Source organism: Salvelinus alpinus, chromosome 21, assembly GCF_045679555.1.
Source record: "Salvelinus alpinus chromosome 21, SLU_Salpinus.1, whole genome shotgun sequence".
NCBI lineage: Eukaryota > Metazoa > Chordata > Actinopteri > Salmoniformes > Salmonidae > Salvelinus > Salvelinus alpinus.
In genome coordinates, this window is record NC_092106.1 from 3,289,926 (window position 1) to 3,310,387 (window position 20,462).

Consider the following 20,462-nt stretch of genomic DNA (forward strand, 5'->3'; position numbering starts at 1 on the left):
CTTCGCCGAAGTGTTTTGAAATCTGCCGCACCCCTTTTGAAATCAGCTTTTGTTTTGTTAGAGGAGAAAAGCAAGCACACCTTGAAAAACAATATGCTAAAATCACGATTTCACATGTGAAATCATGCGAAAGCGTGTGTTTTTGGAACACTTCACATGTGATCACGTTTTCACGTGTAGTTTCATGTTATCACATGTTGCTTTACATGTTATCACATTAACTTCACATAAGATCACGTGATCACGTGAAAACGTGTTTTTTGGAACTCTTAGATTTTTCGGTAAGGGATTTATCGTTTTATCTGTAAAATGCACGAGTAACTTCATTCGTTTTTATCACTTGATACATTTACTTTTGGATCCACCGCTGTAAATGTAATTTGCCTGATGACTCACGAGTGGAGGAGGAGTCTCATTTCATACAAGCGTATTTTCACCCACGTTCCCTCTCCTCGACGCTTTTTCTCAGTTACCTTTGACCTTTTCCAAAAAGAGGCGAGAGGGGACGGAGGAGAGAGTACGCAGGAGTTGAGCAAGACCAATTGAGAAAACGCTAATGAGATCACTTAAGCAGAGGGCAACATTGCATTGTAACACCACTGGACCAGAGGGAATCAGTTTACTGGGAAAGCCAATTTATGTTAGATCTGATATTGTGGTCGGAGGGAGTGACGCGATTGCGGAGGCATGCAGAGGCCAAATCAAGCTCCGGACCGCATCGCCGTGCACCTCTCAAATTTTGTAACTATGCGGAGGGCTCCGTATAGCTCCGCATTGACATGATTGGTTTACGGTAGGTGGAGGCGGTACGTCCTGTATAAACACAAACTCACTTCCTTGACAACTTCCTTCACAATAGCTCTGCTCCACTAAGCGCAAGAATGATGAAAACCCTGACATCTGCAGAGGCTGCATCGCAGTAAACGCTGTACGTCCACTTCAGATGACGGATTGACCATGCAGAGCCTTTAACACAACTGCGCCAGAGGGATACATTTCACTGTGACACCACTAGGCCAGAGAGAAACATTTCACTGTGACACCAATAGGCCAGAGGGAAACATTTCACTGTGACACCACTAGGCCAGAGGGAAACATTTCACTGTGACACCACTAGGCCAGAGGGATACATTTCACTGTGACACCACTAGGCCAGAGGGAAACATTTCACTGTGACACCACTAGGCCAGAGGGAAACATTTCACTGTGACACCACTAGGCCAGAGGGAAACATTTCACTGTGACACCACTAGGCCAGAGGGAAACATTTCACTGTGACACCACTAGGCCAGAGGGAAACATTTCACTGTGACACCACTAGGCCAGAGGGAAACATTTCACTGTGACACCACTAGGCCAGAGGGAAACATTTCACTGTGACACCACTAGGCCAGAGGGAAACATTTCACCGTGACACCACTAGGCCAGAGGGAAACATTTCACCGTGACACCACTAGGCCAGAGGGAAACATTTCGCTGTGACTCCAGCGGGCCAGATGGAAACATTTAACTGTAACACCACTAGGCCAGAGGGAAACATTTCACTGTAACTCCACTGGGCCTGTGGGACACAGTTCACTGTTTAAATAGAACTCAAACTCTTACTTGGTCACTGGAGGTGAAGTAGATGGGGAAGAGGTCTCGGAGGAAGAAGCGAGGCATGTTGTCCAGGATGAGGCCGTACAGAGGCAGGTAAAGGGACGCTATCCTCGCCTGTTTATCCTGGAGAATATGAAGAGAGAGGTAGGAGAAAGAGGGGGGAGGGGCAGAGGGAGAAAAGAGAGAGGGGTGGCAGAGAGAGAGGAGAGAAACAGAGGAATAGGGAGGAGAGAGAGAGGAGAGAGAAAAGGAGGGAATAGAGAGAGAGAGAATTTGAGACAGAGCTAGAGCGATAGAGACACTGATAGTGAGCGACAGACCTACAGAGTAAATATCAGGGGTTTTAAACTGTGCCTGATTGAGAGAGGAACAGAGATCTGTCAACAGTTGTACAGTATTGGGTTTGGCAGGCTCCTAATCTCAGATGGGTTCTGGCTGTCTGGGGTTGAGTCCAAAATGGCACCCTATTCCCTACTGTACATAGTGTCCTACTCTTGACCAGAGCACCTCCTCTCCTCGGATGCTCAGAGGTCCCAGTGAGAATGGCGCATTACTTAGCATGCTTCCTGTACACCGAACCGCAGGATTGGGTGTGTGTGTGTGTGCCCAGATTAATGATTTCCTGCTGTTTCATATCATTCTAGCCACCACTGTAATGCGCCTCTCTTTCCTAACACACCCACACACACACTTTTAGTCAATCCAATATCTGTGAGAAAATCTCGACACACTCCTGGAAGTGTGACGTGATGACAGGCAAAATAAAAAGTGATTTTTACTGTGTATATGTTTCAGTCAGCTGTAGTACATTGTACACTGTCCAATCAGAATATTTCAGTTCCCTGTGTGGAACATTGATATTGGTACAGCCTGGTCCCAGATCTGTTTGCACTTCAGCCAACTCACAACGGTAACAGAGGAGTTGGCTAAACTAAAACAGAAACAGATCTGGAAACAGGCTAATATTGCTACGTGGCCCTAGCTTACCTTCACAACTTTTCTTACAGACATACATTACATGATCAGATCTGGAACCAGAAATATGACAAACTGACTTGTTGGAAAGGTGACATCCTATGACGGTACCCCATTGAAAGTCACTGAGCTCTTCAGTAAGGCCATCCTACCGACAATGTTAGTCTATGGAGATTGTATGGCTGTGTGCTCGATTTTATATACCTGTCAGTAATGGGTGTGACTGAAATAGCCGAATCCACTAATTTGAAGGGGTGTCCACATACTTTTGCATATATAGTCTACTTCTCGACTATAGGGCTCTGGTCAGAAGTAGTCCACTATAGAAAATAGGGTGCCATTGGGGACATTAAATTATTATCTGGTGCCCGCTACATGGCGTTGGCGTGTGTGGCGTACCTTCATGGCATAGCGGGCGTCCATCGAGTGCTTGGCCATCAGGTTCTTGAGGCTGGCGAGGGCCAGGTGGCGCAGGTCCTGCTCATCCTGCAACGCCAGGCCCAGCTCCCGTAGCAACAAGCCCGTCAGGAAGTGCTTCCGGCAGAACTCGCCCGTCAGGCTGTACTCCGGCACATCCACTAGGGGGAGAATAAGGAGGGAGAGAGAGGCGGTTGGGGGGGAGAAAGAAAGGGGGAGAGAAAGAGGCAGAGAGAGAGAGAGAAAGAAAGAGGCAGAGAGAGAGAGAGAGAAAGAGGCAGAGAGAGTGAGAGAAAGAAAGAGGCAGAGAGAGAGAGAGAAAGAGGCAGAGAGAGCGAGAGAGAGAGAGAAAGAGGCAGAGAGAGCGAGAGAGAAAGAGACAGAGAGGCAGAGAGAGAGACAGAGACAGAGAGAGAGAGAAAGAGAGCTCAGTGCCCCAACAGCATCCAAGTCTCATATACAAGTGGTTCTCAACCTTCTTTATAGCAGAGACCAGAACGCTATGGTCCTTCCTTCTTGGAGGAACCCTTACACTAAAACCAACACTTTAGAATGGACTAAATTGATGTCAGCTAATCCTTTTAGTGACTGGTAAGCAACATCTCAGGGACCAGAGCTGGTCCTAGTACCAGAGATTGAAAAACTGCCATATACTACTGCTGCACATACGAGAATTCTCCTGCACAACCACCACTACACTAAATGTTAGAACTAAATGACGGGCTGTTAATTCCATCCAGTTCCAGTCGTATGGTAAAGAACATCAGTACAACATCATGTGAATATCACAAAACGGGACCAATAGTTACCCTGAGCACTTTGCCTTTCTTGTGATGCATTGTCTGAAATGGACAGGAAAGAGAAAGAACAGAAAAGAAAAGTGTTAAGCGGTGTAATGAATGAAGATGAACGCAACGGTGTTAAAACCTAAGACGGACTTCGATTGGGTCGCTGTGAACCCGAGATGACCTCTGACCTGTGATTTGAGCGGAGGGGAGGGGCAGACTGAGAGGGATGTAGTGCTCGTGGTTGCACACCTCTCGCAGGAACTCGAACTTGAACTCACACAGCACCTGTTGAGAGAAACATCGGGGTCACAACTATGGCTGTGGCGGTCACGAAATTTCGTCAGCCGGTGGTTGTCAAGCAAATAACTGTCGGTCTCACGGTAATTGACCGTTAATTAACATAAACACATTTAGCATCTCCTGGCGACGGATGCAGACCTTTGTGACATACACATTTTAAAAAGTCGAATAAATCCATGTAATATAGCCTACACCTTCACAATAAACCCATCATTTATTTTAGACAGGTCTAAAGAAACATGATATGAAGAAAATGTAGTCTATTTTAGAAGAACAATAGCATAGTCTGAGTTGTCCTTATGTTAGGTCCTGATCTAGCTATGCCATATGACTGTGGGCTACAATAGTTAATTTCACAGACAAGATTTGCTTAGATTTCCGTGGCATTATTTTATATTATTTTATAGTAAGAAGAATACAATTGAACAAAGCTGAATAAAATATAAATATTTTCTCAAAACGATTTGAGGGAGTGCGCACACGCGGCTATTCTGTGTTGAGCGATTAACAAAGAAATAGGTATTCCTATATGTTTAATTTAGAGATATTCTAGTAACTTTAGTTGTTCTATAAACATTGGGCTATATGTTTTGATGTTTAATACACTGTAAGGCTGCATGATGCGACTCTAATATTTGAAAAAAAGTCACTTGAAAGGCATGAGCTCTGCTTTGTTTTTTGCGCAGGCCGTATACACTTCGTCAATCTCTCATTCACAATTTGAGAGCACTTGATAAGGCCTCGCATTTCCTGGCGGCATCCACTTTGTGTGGCCATAAAGCACCCCAAAAAATCCATGCCTTTTGCACCCCTTCTCCCTAAATGCTGGCCGCTCTGAAGCACCTCTTATCTCACTCACATGGCTCTCCATCACTTGATAGGGTTTTTCCTACAGGCTACAAGTGAAGACAGACACATCGGAGACGCAAATGTGCGCGTCCTTTTCCAATTCCGAGGTGCATATTGAAGATATTGGAAGAACTGTCCACATTTACTTTCCGTCAGCCAACAAGATGAGTAGGCTTAATGTACAGCAAAATCACTAGCCTATGTCAATCTACTATCCCCCATAGTACAAAAGTTTACCTATTCTATTCTGTGCGAGAAATACATATTCCAAACAGTCTGGGACAGTTGTGGGATGTGATAGATCCCAAATGAATACAACCACTACCATCAAAAACACTTTTTTTTTACGCACTAAGACTGACGCAACAGATCAGAACGTTTAGCTTAAAATGTTGATCAACTATTAGGCTATTTCTTCACATTATAAACGCAGCAATGCGCACATGGCAGTAGGCTATAAGCGCAAATGTTCCATTAGAGGAAAACCCCATTATCAAAAGTGACCACAAATGCAGTTATGCATGTAATGCTTTTATTATAACGGTGCATTTTTATGGTGAAAATGATCTTCCCCAAACTTGAAACTCACTCGCTGACAGTTAGGCTCTACACTTGTTGTAAAGTGGATTAATGTGCTTCATTTTAAAATAAGCTATGTTGTGATACAAACCTTATGCAAACATATAGGCCTATGGGCTAGGCTACATGAGGTGTGTGACTATGATTAGAAAAAGTAAAAAACAAAAAAGGCATTGTTTCTTGCCTTAAGATGGTGATAAACGCTAGTAAAACCAAATGCATGCTTTTCAACCGTTCGCTGCCTGCACCCGCACGCCCGACTAGCATCACCACCCTGGACGGTTCCGACCTAGAATATGTAGACATCTATAAGTACCTAGGTGTCTGGCTAGACTGCAAACTCTCCTTCCAGACTCATATCAAACATCTCCAATCCAAAATCAAAGCAAGAGTCGGCTTTCTATTCCGCAACAAAGCCTCCTTCACTCACGCCGCCAAACTTACCCTAGTAAAACTGACTATCCTACCGATCCTCGACTTCGGCGATGTCATCTACAAAATAGCTTCCAATACTCTACTCAGCAAACTGGATGCAGTTTATCACAGTGCCATCCGTTTTGTTACTAAAGCACCTTATACGACCCACCACTGCGACCTGTATGCCCTAGTCGGCTGGCCCTCGCTACATGTTCGTCGTCAGACCCACTGGCTCCAGGTCATCTACAAGGCTATGCTAGGTAAAGTGCCGCCTTATCTCAGTTCACTGGTCATGATGGCTACACCCACCCGTAGCACGCGCTCCAGCAGGTGTATCTCACTGATCATCCCTAAAGCCAAAACCTAATTTGGACGCCTTTCCTTCCAGTTCTCTGCTGCCTGCGACTGGAACGAATTGCAAAAATCTCTGAAGTTGGAGACTTTTATCTCCCTCAACAACTTTAAACATCTGCTATCCGAGCAGCTAACCGATCGCTGCAGCTGTACATAGTCCATCGGTATATAGCCCACCCAATTTACCTACCTCACCCCCCATACTGCTTTTATTTATTTACTTTTCTGCTCTTTTGCACACCAGTATCTCTACTTGCACATGATCATCTGATGATTTATCACTCCAGTGTTAATCTGCTAAATTGTAATTATTCGATTTATTGCCTACCTCCTCATGCCTTTTGCACACATTGTATATAGATTCTCTTTTTTCTACCATGTTATTGACTTGTTTATTGTTTACTACATGTGTAACTCTGTGTTGTTGTCTGTTCACACTGCTATGCTTTATCTTGGCCAGGTCGCAGTTGCAAATGAGAACTTGTTCTCAACTAGCCTACCTGGTTAAATAAAGGTGAAAAAAAAAAATATATATATATATATAACTCACAAGTGATAGGCTAATATTGTCACCCATCAGACTATTCTTGATTTCATCTTGTCTTTACATATACTAAATAATATATGTGTAAAATGTGTTTTTTAAATTTAAAATGGACCATTATCATGTACCTGTCTCGAAACAGGAACAGGGGAAAAAATACATGTTATCTCTGACTTAAATAGCAAATGGAGGACGCTTTTCCCGTGGTTAATTTTCCTGCCAGCCAGGTAGGCTATTACTCCTGTTGTAAAGATAAGCAATGTGCTTAATATTTGCTTAATATTAGGAAGGTTGAAAAATAAATATAGTAGGCCTAGCCTATAGAAAGCTGATGGGATCCTCCCTTTTTTTAATAGAGGCCACCATTCTGTTTTCTTGCGCAATTGCATAGCCTATAGAAATGTTATGCAACATGAGCTCATGGTCTCTCATGAAGTGTTTGATTAGATTTTCCATCACATTTGCATTGATGTCAGAGTGATTAGAGGGACAATAGAGTGCTGACTATCAGGCACTTAGCAAGTTTGGTAAACTACTAATGACCATCAGCAGCATCAGAGCTTGGAGAAGCCTAATTACCGCGACTAAACGGTCACGTGGAATTTGACTGCCTTCATGACTCGTGACCGTCGGTGTGGCAGTAATACAGTCACCGCAAAAGCCCTAGTCACAACCTGATTGACCGAATAAAAACACCCCAACACCTCTGAAGTTCTTTGTTTTCTAGTCTAGTATATATTTCATTGTTTTCTATTGCATTCTATTCTACCGTGAGTGACATTGGCTATTACACCGGCAGATGAGGAAACGCTTTATTCATATATCCTCTGTCACTGAGAAACAGAATGAGAAGGATGTGTGTATTTGTGTGTGTGTGTGTGTGTGTGTGTGTGTGTGTGTGTGTGTGTGTGTGTGTGTGTGTGTGTGTGTGTGTGTGTGTGTGTGTGTGTGTGTGTGTGTGTGTAAGTGTGTAAGTGTGTAAGTGTGTGTGTGACCTTGTTGTCAGTGGCTGTGATCATGTTGACGTAGTTGCTGATCAGCTTGAAGGTGAACCCTCGGTCCATGAGGGTGAAGCAACGCTGGAGGGAGGGATGGAAAGAGGGCGGGATGGATGGAGGGAAAGGAGGGGGGAGGGAGATTAGGAGGAGAGGAAGGAGGTAGGGAAAGAGGGAGGGAGGGAGGTCAGCATTAGTTTATAAAGAACATGAAAGAGAGAGACCATTTCATAATTTCACAACACAGTTCAAATACATGCTCTGGAACTTTGGCGACCACTAAGTATCTTTTAAACTTCCCGTTTTAGGGTGGATGTGTCAATGTGTAGTTCATACATGCGTAATCTACTCCTCTGTAAACTGGTCACCTCTGTATACCCGTCGCAAGACCCACTAGTTGATGCTTATTTATAAAACCCTCTTAGGCCTTACTCCCACCTATCTGAGATACCTACTGCAGCCCTCATCCTCCACATACAACACCCATTCTGCCAGTCGCATTCTGTTAAAGGTCCCCAAAGCACACACATCCCTGGGTCGCTCCTCTTTACAGTTCGCTGCAGCTAGCGACTGGAACGAGCCGCAACAAACACTCAAACTGGACAGTTTTGTCTCAATCTCTTCATTCAAAGACTCAATCATGGACACTCTTACTGACAGTTGTGGCTGCTTCACGTGATGTATTGTTGTCTCTACACATCATGCCCACAGAGCAGAGTGAGAGAGAGTGCAATGAAGGGGTGCATATATATGCACATATGTGACGTAGTATGCAATTTTCGGAGACCACTTTTGGTTCGTGAGTGCTACTTTCAGAAATACTGTCTAAAAAATATACAAAAGTACCAGAGAATCTCTTTAAGGAAATCAATATCTAACAATAATTAGCAGTGGAAGCCATTTTCATTTACAGTTAGCTTAATTGCATTCAACTCTGCTTCCGTATCATTAGTCAGGGAATACAAATGCATTACCCGTGGCAGCATTTGAGCCTGATTTCGACAAGCGATAAAGACAGCTCCCTGAACATGTAATTTGTGTATGATGTGTGTGATGCCCACCTTGACAAAGGCTGCCACGGCCAGGTTGGCACTGCGGGTTTCCTCTGCCAGCTCCTTGCTCTTCCAGAAGATGTGGTCGGACACGGTCATGACTAGGCTCTCCAGGCGACTCAGGTAGGTTGAAGGGAGCCTCTGTGGTCGAGGGAGCTGAGGCACACATAATATGGAACTTAACATATGGGCCTAATGTATTAGTTGCACTACCAACACCAAGGTCGTAGGTTCAATTCCAGCAGGGATCACATATACATACTAACAGCACTGAATGGAACAGTGGGACATAGGACAGATGCAGGCCCAATACAAGGTCGGCAAGTAGGGCGCAGAGAATCTGAATATGTCTGACTTCAGTACTAACTTTCAAGTGTTTTCCATACTGCATGTATTATCGTGTATTGTGTATTTGTATGCTGTCTTTCCAAAATGAATTTCCCTGTAAAAGGACAATAAATTATTTTGTATCGTACCGTAAGTTGCTTTTGATGATAGTGTCTGGTAAGTGGCATACACACACCGGCCAGTTTATTAGGTACACCACCCCGTTCACGAAAATTGATTGCTCTTACAGACAGTGATTCACGTGGCCATGGTTTGCTATATAAAGCAGCCATCGAGGCATTCAGTTACTGTTCGAATGAACGTTAGACGGGGCAAAACAAGTGACCTAAGCGACTTTGAGCGTGGCATGACCGTCTGTGCGAGGCACACCGGATCCAGTATCTCAGAAACGGGCCACACTCCTGGGCTTTTCACACACGGCAGGACTCAAGGACATTAAAGTACTTTTTCAAGCACTAATATGTATTTCAAGGACCATAAATTTGTAATAGTTAAATTTATTATTATGCAATAGTTGCCACCAGATGGCAGTATATCGCCACAACCTCATGCACAAAACGTACTAAGTTCAAAATCAAATAAAATGTTATTGGTCATATACACATGGTTTGCAGATTTTATTGCGAGTGTAGCGAAATGCTTGTAAATAATAATACGTTGTTTCACTACATATTTACTATATATACATGAGTGGTACGTCAGTACTTATGATTTTGCAATTTGAGTAGGGATGAGCAGAGTTTTGGGACATGCCTTCTGGTGAACACACATTTCCTATTCGCATGACTACACATTTCCATCTTAATGACTATTTTCTGGGGAATTTGGGAATCTACTACTTAATAGCTGGCACCTTTAGTGTCGCCGGTCGGGAGAAGGGCGGACGGGCGGGCTGGGCGAGGAAACTGCATGTTAATGGCCAACAGAACGGCAGGAGCACGGCTTGATAAAGTGGAATATCGCGGGCGCCCACGAGAATGAGGCAATTTGCAAAAAAGCTCTGGAGGTTGTTGCAGAGAAAAAGTCACATGATGTAGAACTGGCACCAGATGCAGGGTTGTGTCTTTCCCCCTTTGTGTCTTTCATGTTGCTCTTCAGGGCCGATTCACCCATGCTCGCAATGTCAAAGTCTAATGCATGTTTTGCACCTTACACAGTGTGGCTAAAAGGCTCGGCCTTTTAGCCATCGATGTGACATTTGGCAACGCCTAAACCGTCTGTACATGCCTGGCTGAGTGGCAGTGTGGGTGGAATGAGTGAGTTCGCCTGGCAACCACAGAGCGAAACACGTGAGGAAATAAAACTCAGTTGTCTGCCTGGAATAGATTCTTCTAATATTTTTCATAAACATATTTATCATCATCTGTTCTCCTTTCATTTTAATTGAATCACTTTTCAAGTAGCAACTTGAGAAAATGTCAGATTTTCAAGGTATTCCAGTACTTGAATTTCAGAACGCCAAATTCAAGTTCTTTAAGCACCTCAATCACCTTGTGCCAACCCTGTGTCTAGGGATTACAGAGAAAGGTGCGACAAACAAAAACCATTCAGTCAGTGGCAGTCCTCTGGGCGAAAACAGCTCGTTGATGAGAGAGGTCGAAGGAGAATGGCAAGAATAGTGCAAACTTAACAGGCGAGCCACAGACAGACAAACAACAGCGGTGTGCAGAACGGCATCTCGGAACGCACATTTGTCAATCCTTGTCACGGATGGGCTGTTGCAGCAGACGACCACACCGGGTTCCACTCCTATCAGCTAAAAACAAGAAGAAGCGAGCGACTCCAGTTGACACACGATCAACAACACTGGACAATTGAAGAGGTGAAAAACATTGCCTGGAACATGACAGGGAGTTCGGTTCACTTGATTGGCCTGTGGAATCCCCAGACCTCAACCCAATAGAGCATCTTTGGGATGAGATGGGAATGGGCTGCATGGACCAACATCCCTGTGGAATGTTTCCGAATCCATGTAGAATGCCCCGAACAATTCAGACTGTTCTGAAGGCAAAGGAGAATCCGACCCGGTACTATATGGGTGTACCTAATAAACTGGCCGGTGAGTGTATAATATAATCATTAGATATACTCTTTGAGTAATGAGGTTTGAGAACGTGATGGTCTCTTTGCGTGAGTTAAATACAACAGGGATAATGACACTGAAATTATGACAGTCACACTGAGGAATACATTTTGACTAAGACAGAGTTCGTCTCATGTATTGTTTATCGGTATGCTAATCTGTCACCTCCCCTCTCACAGGGAGTGTATATGTACATATATAACAGCTTCATATCTTATGTTTCTATACCTTGATATTGTCTGAGTCCACTAGATGCTGGGCCATGGACTTGACAATGAGCTCGAAGAAGAACCAGGAAAACTGCAGCAGACAGGGGTAAAAGGTCAAACAGGGGTCAGATCACCCGGGTTACGTTCAGTTAGGCACTCAGGGTCACATTCAACGGCACATCCAGATAGATATATATCACGTAGAGCAGATATGTACGATAAGGAATCCTAGCATGGCTATGTGTGACATTTCTAAGTATGTCTTTATTTGGATAGCCCCAAATAGGTTTGTAGATGTTCAGTAGACTGTCAACAACATTTCAACTACATTTCAATTAACTCTACACTAACCTTACCCCTAGGCCTAACACTTAATCCTTACTCTAATCCTAAACCTAACCGTAACCCTAGCAAGCAGTTGCATGTTAACAGAGATGCAGCTGACAGTTTGTTGACAGTGTGAGCATCTGTAGATCAGGGGACTATCCACCCAAATGACACCCTATTCCCTATATAGTGCACTATTGTTAACCAGAGCCCTATGGGTTCCTATAAAGGGAATAGGGTGTCATTTGGGACTGGGCGTGGCGTCCATCTCGGCTCACCCTGAGGATGTTCCTGACGGCCGGCTGCTCGTTGCTCTTCAGGTCAGAGGTCATGCCCTTGGCCAGCTCCTCGTGGACCGTCCGGAAGCCATGCGACTCCGCCTTGAACACAAACTGACCACCGCAGTGGAGAGAACGAGGTCAATGAGACAGACGGACATAGAGACGGACATAGAGACGGACAGAGACAGTAAGACAGACAGACAGACAGGCTGCACCGACACTTTTGCTCCATCTCACTTTCTGTACACGCAATTAGTAGCATCAAGGGAACCAAACATGCAATATGTTTGGCTCTGCATTTAATTAAACCTACATAAAAACAAAACAACGGCGATTAAGGCTGATGTAATCAGAGTTGAGGATGAAGAAAAAGCTGAGTCTGACAAAATTTGTAATAAATTATGCATCAAAAAAATCTTGATCTAATGTAGTTTTCCCTTGGCACATCAAATTCATTGGGGTACGTGCTTCTGTACTGTATCTATAAATCTATGTGCTTATTTTGGCACTCAATCTCTTTTTCTCTTTTTGTGCGAAATGTTCCACCCACACTGTACGTGTATGGCACAAACACACCTCATTACCACAGACGTCACCCAATTGAGTTAATTCATTAACAACGGTAACCACACGCACGCGCACACACACATATGCAACGATGCATGCACACGCGCCTATGCGGCGTGCACAAACACACACATGCTACACGCACACAAACACACACACATCTGGTACCCAGCCACACACACCCACACGGTGAGAAAGCACTGGTCGAAAATTGCTTGCTGCTAGCCCCACGAGCAGCATGCCAATCAGTTGCCATAGTAACGCCAGTTCCATTACAGTGGCCCTCCCATTCTTTCCTCCCCTCTTCTCCTTCCACCCTCCCTCCATTTCTCTTTCTGTCTCTCTGCACCTCTTACAGATCAATTGTAGGATTCTCGTTTTCTTTCTACCAGACATAAAAAATCTTGTGGTAAGCTGGTTCTATTCTCCATTTCCCTTTCTCACTTTCTGTCTCTTCCTCTCTCACTCTCTCTCGCTCTCTTCTTAACAAGCATGCCTTGCATTCTTATTGAAACGGCTCGGTGTCCTTGTTTGCCTTCCACCAGACACCCCCCCTTCTCTCTTCCCCACAGCCATGCTTGTCTGTGTGTGAGCTGAGAGCCGTGTGTGTGGCAGACTCTCTCTCGTCTCTCTGTGTCCACAGTGTTCTGGGCACATTGCCCTAGACCCTCAGCCACACTCCTGCACTCACCACACCCCAAAGCCCCCACCGTAGCCCACACACACACACACGTATGTACACACACGCACACAAAGCCCCCTTCTCTCCCTTCACTAATGAAGCTGTCTGTGAGTTACTCTCCTCCCCTCTGCTCTCATTAGCTCTCCTCACCTCTCCTCTCCTCCTCTCGTCTCCTTTCCCCTCCTCTCCACTCAGCCCAACCCCTCTCCTCTACCTTATGACACCACCGGGGTAAACAACTGCAGAATCGGAGCCTCGCTCTTCCTGCAATGAAATGAGCACCATACCTTTATGTAGGAGTGCAGGTAGTGGTCTAGGTTTTCTTCATGGCACTTGGCAACAATGTGGACCAGCACCCTGGTGAAACACAAGGTGGTCACTCAGTCATCATCATTATCTGGCAACATTAATAGTTGGCAATATGAATTCTGGCAACATGTATTCCTGCATGATCCGGTGGCAGTGAGAGTGGTCCGTGGCCTGCAGTGCCTCATCCTACCTGGTGGTGGTGGTGGTGACTTCGTCGTTGTCGTTCTGGGTGAGGACCTTGAACAGCTGGTTGAAGAGCACAGGCAGGAAACGAATTATCACTGGAATCTTCTCAATGCTCAGTAAGCCCTGTGGGAGAGAGAATAAAGAGAAAGAGAGGTAGTCAGAGACAGAGCGAGGATAGAGAGAGAGAGAGAGAGAGAGGTAGTCAGAGACAGAGTGAGGATATAGAGAGAGAGAGAGAGAGAGAGAGAGAGAGAGAGAGAGAGAGAGAGAGAGAGAGAGAGAGAGAGAGAGAGAGAGAGAGAGAGAGAGAGAGAGAGAGAGAGAGAGAGAGAGAGAGAGAGAGAGAGAGAGGGGAAAGACGGTCAGTGAAGGGTTGTATAGTATGTGAGTGAAATGCAGAACGGAAAGATGCGAAGTCATCTCTCTATCCTCCCTCCCTCCCTTCGTTTCTCCAGACCTTTAGGCAGTTGAGGAAGTTTGAGGTAGGTGATTGGGAGAGGTCCGTGTCTCGTTTTTGGCACTGTTGGAAGAAGCGGTTCAGGTGGGGGTCCTGGCGATCAAGGAGAGAAGACACAGTCACAACCAGAACCACCATCACTGAGTGATAGACTGTGCACAGGACATGAGGACTAAATCCAGGAGCAAACTAAATCTGCATCCCAAAAGGCATCTTATTCCCTACATAGTGCACTAGTTTTGACCAGAGCCCTATGGACAAAAGTAGTGCGTGCACAAGATAGGGAATAGGTTGCCATTTGGGGCGCAATCCTAAATATCACAATGGGATAACAAGGATTGACTTGCTGGAGTTGAAACCCGTTAAAGGTTGGTTAAATAAGATGTATCTTTTTAACTTGTGGTGGTTTCATGGAGTGGCAGGGTAAGTCCAGACTCTTACCTGAGTATAGACTGTGGAGAGGACGTTGGTGGAGACCTTGAATATGGGCTTACCTCCGTCCACCCACTTCAGATCTGAGCCGTTCTGGGGGGAGAGAGGGAGGAAGGGTCACTGAGCACCAAGGAGATCCATGCTTGCTTAACACTTCTGCTGCTCACTCTCTCTCACTCTCCTCTCTCTCTCACTCTCTCACTCTCTCCTCGCTCTCTCTCTCTCTCTCTCTCTCTCTCTCTCTCTCTCTCTCTCTCTCTCTCTCTCTCTCTCTCTCTCCCTCTCTCTCTCTCTCTCTCTCTCTCTCTCTCTCTCTCTCCCCCTCTCTCTCTCTCTCTCCTTCCCTCCCTTCCATTCATCTCACCCCTCCGTCCCTCCCTCCCTCCTTCTCTCCTCTACCTTAGTAGATCCAGGTTCTTTGACGAGCAGGTATCCAGGGGGCAGGCTACAGGCCACAGGGATGTTGAAATCCTGTGAGGCCAGGCGACCCTCTCTGAGCAGAGGCAGCCACGAGTAGCCCACTGCAGTCACACACACACACACACACACACACACACACACACACACACACACACACACACACACACACACACACACACACACACACACACACACACACACACAGGAGAAAGAACACATGGGAAAACACTATACTGTGTGTAATGTGTAAATCAATCAATGAAATGTTTTAATAAAGCCCTTGTTATATCAGCAGTTGTCACAAAGTATTTTTTACAGCAAGCTCAATCAGAAGCAAGAGCACAGTAGTATTGGCCTGTAGACGTGCACCATCACACTCCAGAATTCAATAACACAATCACAACAGTATCGAGGCGATGTTGCTGCACAGTGATAAGCGAACACCGACTAGCTACCATCCAATCCATTGACAAACTTGCCTCAAAGACATATATGCCATCTAACAGATGCTTTTATCCATACATTTTTGGACTGCTGGCCCAAGCGGGAACCAAACCCATTACCCTGGCGTCGCAAACACTATGCTCTACCAACTGAGCCACAAAGGATCACAGTATTTCTCCTTCCTCCCTACCTGGGGTCTCCAGGGCCTCCTTCTTCTTGGAGTTGGTCTTGGCGTTGATGTCACAGGTCACATGGTAGAAGGAGAAGAGTAGATGGTGCTTCTCGTGGAGCTGGGTGGGCAACTCAATCTTCACCTGGGACACAGAGGATGACACAAAGGACCATTTCAGAAACAGGCAAAAAAATGAAAATCACAAATTATTTAAAGTGCATTTAACAAAAGCCTCAATATATTAAAAAAATTATAATGTACAGTACCAGTCAAAAATTCGGACACACATATTCATGAAATGGTTTTTCTTTATTTTTTACTATTTTCTTAATTGTAGAATAATAGTGAAGACATCAAAACTATGAAATGACACATTTGGAATCATGTAGTAACCAAAAAAGTGTTAAAAAAACAAAATATATTTTATATTTGAGATTCTTCAAGTAGCCACCCTTTGTCTTGATGACAGCTTTGCACACGCTTGGCATTCTCTCAACCAGCTTCACCTGGAATGCTTCACCTGGAATGCTTCCCACATATGCTGAGCACTTGTTGGCTGCTTTTCCTTCACTCTGTGGCCTAACTCAGCCCAAACCATCTCAATTGGGTTGAGGTCGGGTGATTGTGGAGGCCAGTTAATCTGATACAGCACTCCAGCACTCTCCTTCTTGGTCAAATAGCCCTTACACAGCCGGGGGGTGTGTTGGGTCATTGTCAGGTTAAAAACAAATGATAGTCCCACTAAGCGCAAACCAGATGGGATGGCATATCGCTGCAGAATGCTGTGGTAGCCATGCTGGTTAAGTGTGCCTTGATTTCTAAATAAATCACTGACCGTGTCACCAGAAAAGCACCATCACACCTCCTCCTTGTTTCACAGTGGGAACCACACATGTAGAGATCATCCGTTCACCTTCTCTGCGTCTCACAAAGACACAGCGGTTGGAACCAACAATCTCAAATTTGTACTCATCAGACCAAAGGACAAATTTCCACCGGTCTAATGTCCATTGCTCGTGTTTCTTGGCCCAAGCAAGTCTCTTATTGTTATTGTTGTCCTTTAGTAGTGCTTTCTTTGCAGCAATTCGACCATGAAGGCCTGATTCACGCAGTCTCCTCTGAACAGTTGATGTTGAGATGTATCTGTTACTTGAACTCTGTGAAGCATTTATTTGGGCTGCAATTTCTGAGGCTGGTAACTCTAATGAACTTATCCTCTGCAGCAGAGGTAACTCTGGGTCTTCCTTTCCTGTGGCGGTCCTCATAAGAGCCAGTTTCATCATAGCGCTTGATGGTTTTTGCGACTGCACTTAAAGAAACTTTCGAAGTGTTTAGTGATGGACTGTCATTTCTCTTTGCTAATTTGAGCTGTTCTTGCCATAATATGGACTTGGTCTTTTACCAAATAGCGCTATCTTCTGTATATCACCCCTACCTTGTCACAACACAACTGATTGTCTCAAACGCATTAAGAAGGAAATAAATTCCACAAATTAACTTTTAACAAGGCACACCTATTAATTGAAATGCATTCCAGGTGACTACTTCATGATGCTGGTTGAGAGAATGCCAAGAGTGTGCAATGCTGTCATCAAGGCAAAGGGTGGCTACTTTGAAGAATCTCAAATATAAAATATTTGGTTACTACATGATTCCATATGTGTTATTTCATAGTTTTGATGTCTTTACTATTATTCTACAATGTAGAAAATAGTAAACATAAAGAAAAACCCTTGAATGAGTAGGTGTGTCCAAACTTTTGACTGGTACAATATATATATATATTTATTGACACAAGTGGCAGAACTGGTGTCACAGTGGTGAAACAATCAACTGAGCAACTAAGTTCCGTGGTGAAGTTTCACCTGGGTAGAGATCTAGTATAATCTTCCCCTTCCCCCAATCCTAACCCTAACCATTAGTGGGGGAAATGCAAAACTGACCTAAGATCAGCATCTTGGGGCAACTTTATCCTACACCTGCCACTACACGGTGAGGGCTCTAGCCTGGTATGCACATGTCTGATTGTGCTTCAGCCTCTCTCATTCATGATAATGAGCATCAGAAGAGTTGGCCTAAGCACAAACAAAACTGGCTACCAGGCAATTAGAGCCCTGCACATGCCCCTTCCAATCAATCTCTTCCCATTCCTCTCCCCCTAGCCATACACATCTTCAACACTCTCATTCCACACTCACCTCATCATAGAAGTCTGGGTTCTGGGAGTGATGAAGGACCGTGGAGCAGGCTGCTGTGGTGAAAACTGGACCCCCAGGCTTGCCGTATATGCACTGAGGCAACAAGTAAAAAAAACAAATGAAGAGAAAAGTGACGTTTTTCAAAAAATCCACCATGATACCCTAAATTCAATCAATGACAAAGAAGATATTGAGAAGATACTACACCTTCAAAGGTTTGGCAATTTCCTCATCTGAACTCCGAAACTCCACATAGACTGCAAGGTTACGAGCCTGTGAATGAAAATGGCGTTGTTAGATTTGTGAGCATACAGTATTTCATGCGTGTCTGCAAAGAGGTCCCATATATGTACAGTGTGACTTGTGTGTCTACTACATGTCCTTTCCTTCGTATCTAGTACAGTTTTCACAATACCAGTATCACAATACCAGTATATAGGTTTCCTTGCCATGATATTTCTGAGTATATCTAGTATATATCACAAGTGATGTTTGATAAAGTACGACAAGAATTTATATATAAATGCCTGGATGACTTACATTTTGGTGAATCTCTTATACAATGGGTTAAAGTTATGTATAGCAACCCCAGATGTAAAATAGTCAATAATGGTTACTTCTCAGAAAGTATTGAACTTTAAAGAGGAGTAAAACAAGGCTGTCCATTGTCTCCATATCTATTTATTATGGCCATTGAAAAACTAGCTATTAAAATTAGATTCTACAAGAACATCAAGGGGTTAGAATTCCAGGGGATAAAAACAAAAGTGTCAATGTATGCCGATGACTCTAGTTTTTTCTTAAGTCCGCAATCTGGATCCCTGCACAGTCTCATTGAAGATCTTTATCCCTTTTCTAGCCTCTATGGCTTAAAACTAATTATGACAAGTGTACCATATTACATATTGGATTGATAAAAAATACATTGTTTACACTACCTTGTAGTTTATCAATAAGATAGGCAGATGGTGAAGTAGACATACTTGGTATTCACATCTCAAAAATTATAAATTAACTTAACTCATGCTACCACTAGAGTGAGAGCACCGCCAGCATTCAAAAGTGACCAAAACATCAGCCAGGAAGCATAGGAACTGAGAAGTGGTCTGTGGTCACCACCTGCAGAATCACTCCTTTTTTGGGGGTGTCTTGCTAATTGCCTATAATTTCCACCTTTTGTCTATTCCATTTGCACAACAGCATGTGAAAATTATTGTCAATCAGTGTTGCTTCCTAAGTGGACAGTTTGATTTCATAGAAGTGTGATTGACTTGGAGTTACATTGTGTTGTTTAAGTGTTCCCTTTATTTTTTTGAGCAGTGTATAATGAATATGAGTTTGGGAGGCTAAAATTATAAAATATTAATGCTTTAATCCTCTCATTAAAAGCTTCACTCATACATAAGTTATACCTAAACCCAAAATGGTTCTCCAGTAGATTATTAAGAAAAGCTCATCCTTTGTTCAAAAATTGCCTTTTTTGCCTGTATACAGATTACAACTTATAATTTCTGACTAATTGAAAATGAAATTTTGTTTAAAGTATCGCTCTTTCTCAAACAAGCCATACAAAGCTGGTTACAATTTCAGTTTTATCTTCCAGAAAAGAGAGAACAAATATTACAACAAATGATATGGTTAAACTCAAATATACTGATTAATAAAAAAAACATTCTTTATGGAATTAAAATTTTTTAAATTATATTTATTAATGATATTATGAATAGAAACGGAGGAGTTATGTCACATTCAGTTATCAAAAATATATGGGAATATCTGCTCAATCCAAACTTTCAACCAACTGATTGCAGCACTACCACAAAAATGGAGGAGGCAAGTGGAAAAGGGAGAAGGTAGGGAACTTGTTTGCCGCCAATATATTAAAGATACACATTGGCTGAAAGGAACTGGCATAAATAGAAAAATATACCAGTTTCATCTGAGGACAAAAATGTTGACAGCTGCACCATACAGGTTGCAAAATAAATGGGAAGAGATGGTTTTATGAACTGGTACAAAAAAACTACACTTGATTCAACACTTCGAGTTTTTCCATTTAAATTATTAATTAAATTATTATATAAAATTCTTGCCACCAACAGAATGCTATATATATGGGGCATACAACAATCTCAGCTCTGTAGATTTTGCTGTGAAGAGACAGAATCACTAGATCATGTATTCTGGTATTGCCCCGATGTAGCTTGTTTCTGGGCACAGGTTCAGGAAGGGTTAAAAAATCAACATGCACTTAAAATTAACATTACAAATAGCAGTGTTGGGCGATCTGGAAAGCCATAGTCAGTCAATAAATAATATAATAATACTCGTAGGAAAGGTTTTCATCTTTAGCTCACAATCTGTGGATAATATGTGATTAGAAAGGTACATTTGTTTTGTAAAACATCACAGCACAATTGAAAAATATATGGTACATGGAAACCAAACAAGGTCTATGGTGATAGGTGGGATGGGCTG

The 20,462-nt window shown here is 43.6% G+C and overlaps 1 protein-coding gene across 7 annotated transcripts in view; it reads right to left on the reverse strand.

The window, feature by feature from the left end:
• LOC139547629 (dedicator of cytokinesis protein 10-like) overlaps positions 1 to 20,462 on the reverse strand; it is a 176,329-nt gene that overhangs the window by 47,397 nt on the left and 108,470 nt on the right. For all 7 annotated transcript variants that reach the window (XM_071356591.1, XM_071356590.1, XM_071356595.1 and 4 more), the window contains exons 18-33: positions 18,192 to 18,257; positions 17,985 to 18,077; positions 15,805 to 15,928; positions 15,150 to 15,271; positions 14,760 to 14,843; positions 14,319 to 14,411; positions 13,866 to 13,984; positions 13,654 to 13,723; positions 12,115 to 12,228; positions 11,529 to 11,600; positions 8,879 to 9,025; positions 7,818 to 7,901; positions 3,968 to 4,064; positions 3,801 to 3,833; positions 2,974 to 3,152; positions 1,606 to 1,722 (exon numbers count right to left, since the gene is read on the reverse strand). In XM_071356591.1, the coding sequence (XP_071212692.1) occupies positions 1,606 to 1,722; positions 2,974 to 3,152; positions 3,801 to 3,833; positions 3,968 to 4,064; positions 7,818 to 7,901; positions 8,879 to 9,025; positions 11,529 to 11,600; positions 12,115 to 12,228; positions 13,654 to 13,723; positions 13,866 to 13,984; positions 14,319 to 14,411; positions 14,760 to 14,843; positions 15,150 to 15,271; positions 15,805 to 15,928; positions 17,985 to 18,077; positions 18,192 to 18,257 (1,614 nt within the window). The remainder of the gene's footprint in view (positions 1 to 1,605; positions 1,723 to 2,973; positions 3,153 to 3,800; positions 3,834 to 3,967; positions 4,065 to 7,817; positions 7,902 to 8,878; positions 9,026 to 11,528; positions 11,601 to 12,114; positions 12,229 to 13,653; positions 13,724 to 13,865; positions 13,985 to 14,318; positions 14,412 to 14,759; positions 14,844 to 15,149; positions 15,272 to 15,804; positions 15,929 to 17,984; positions 18,078 to 18,191; positions 18,258 to 20,462) is intronic.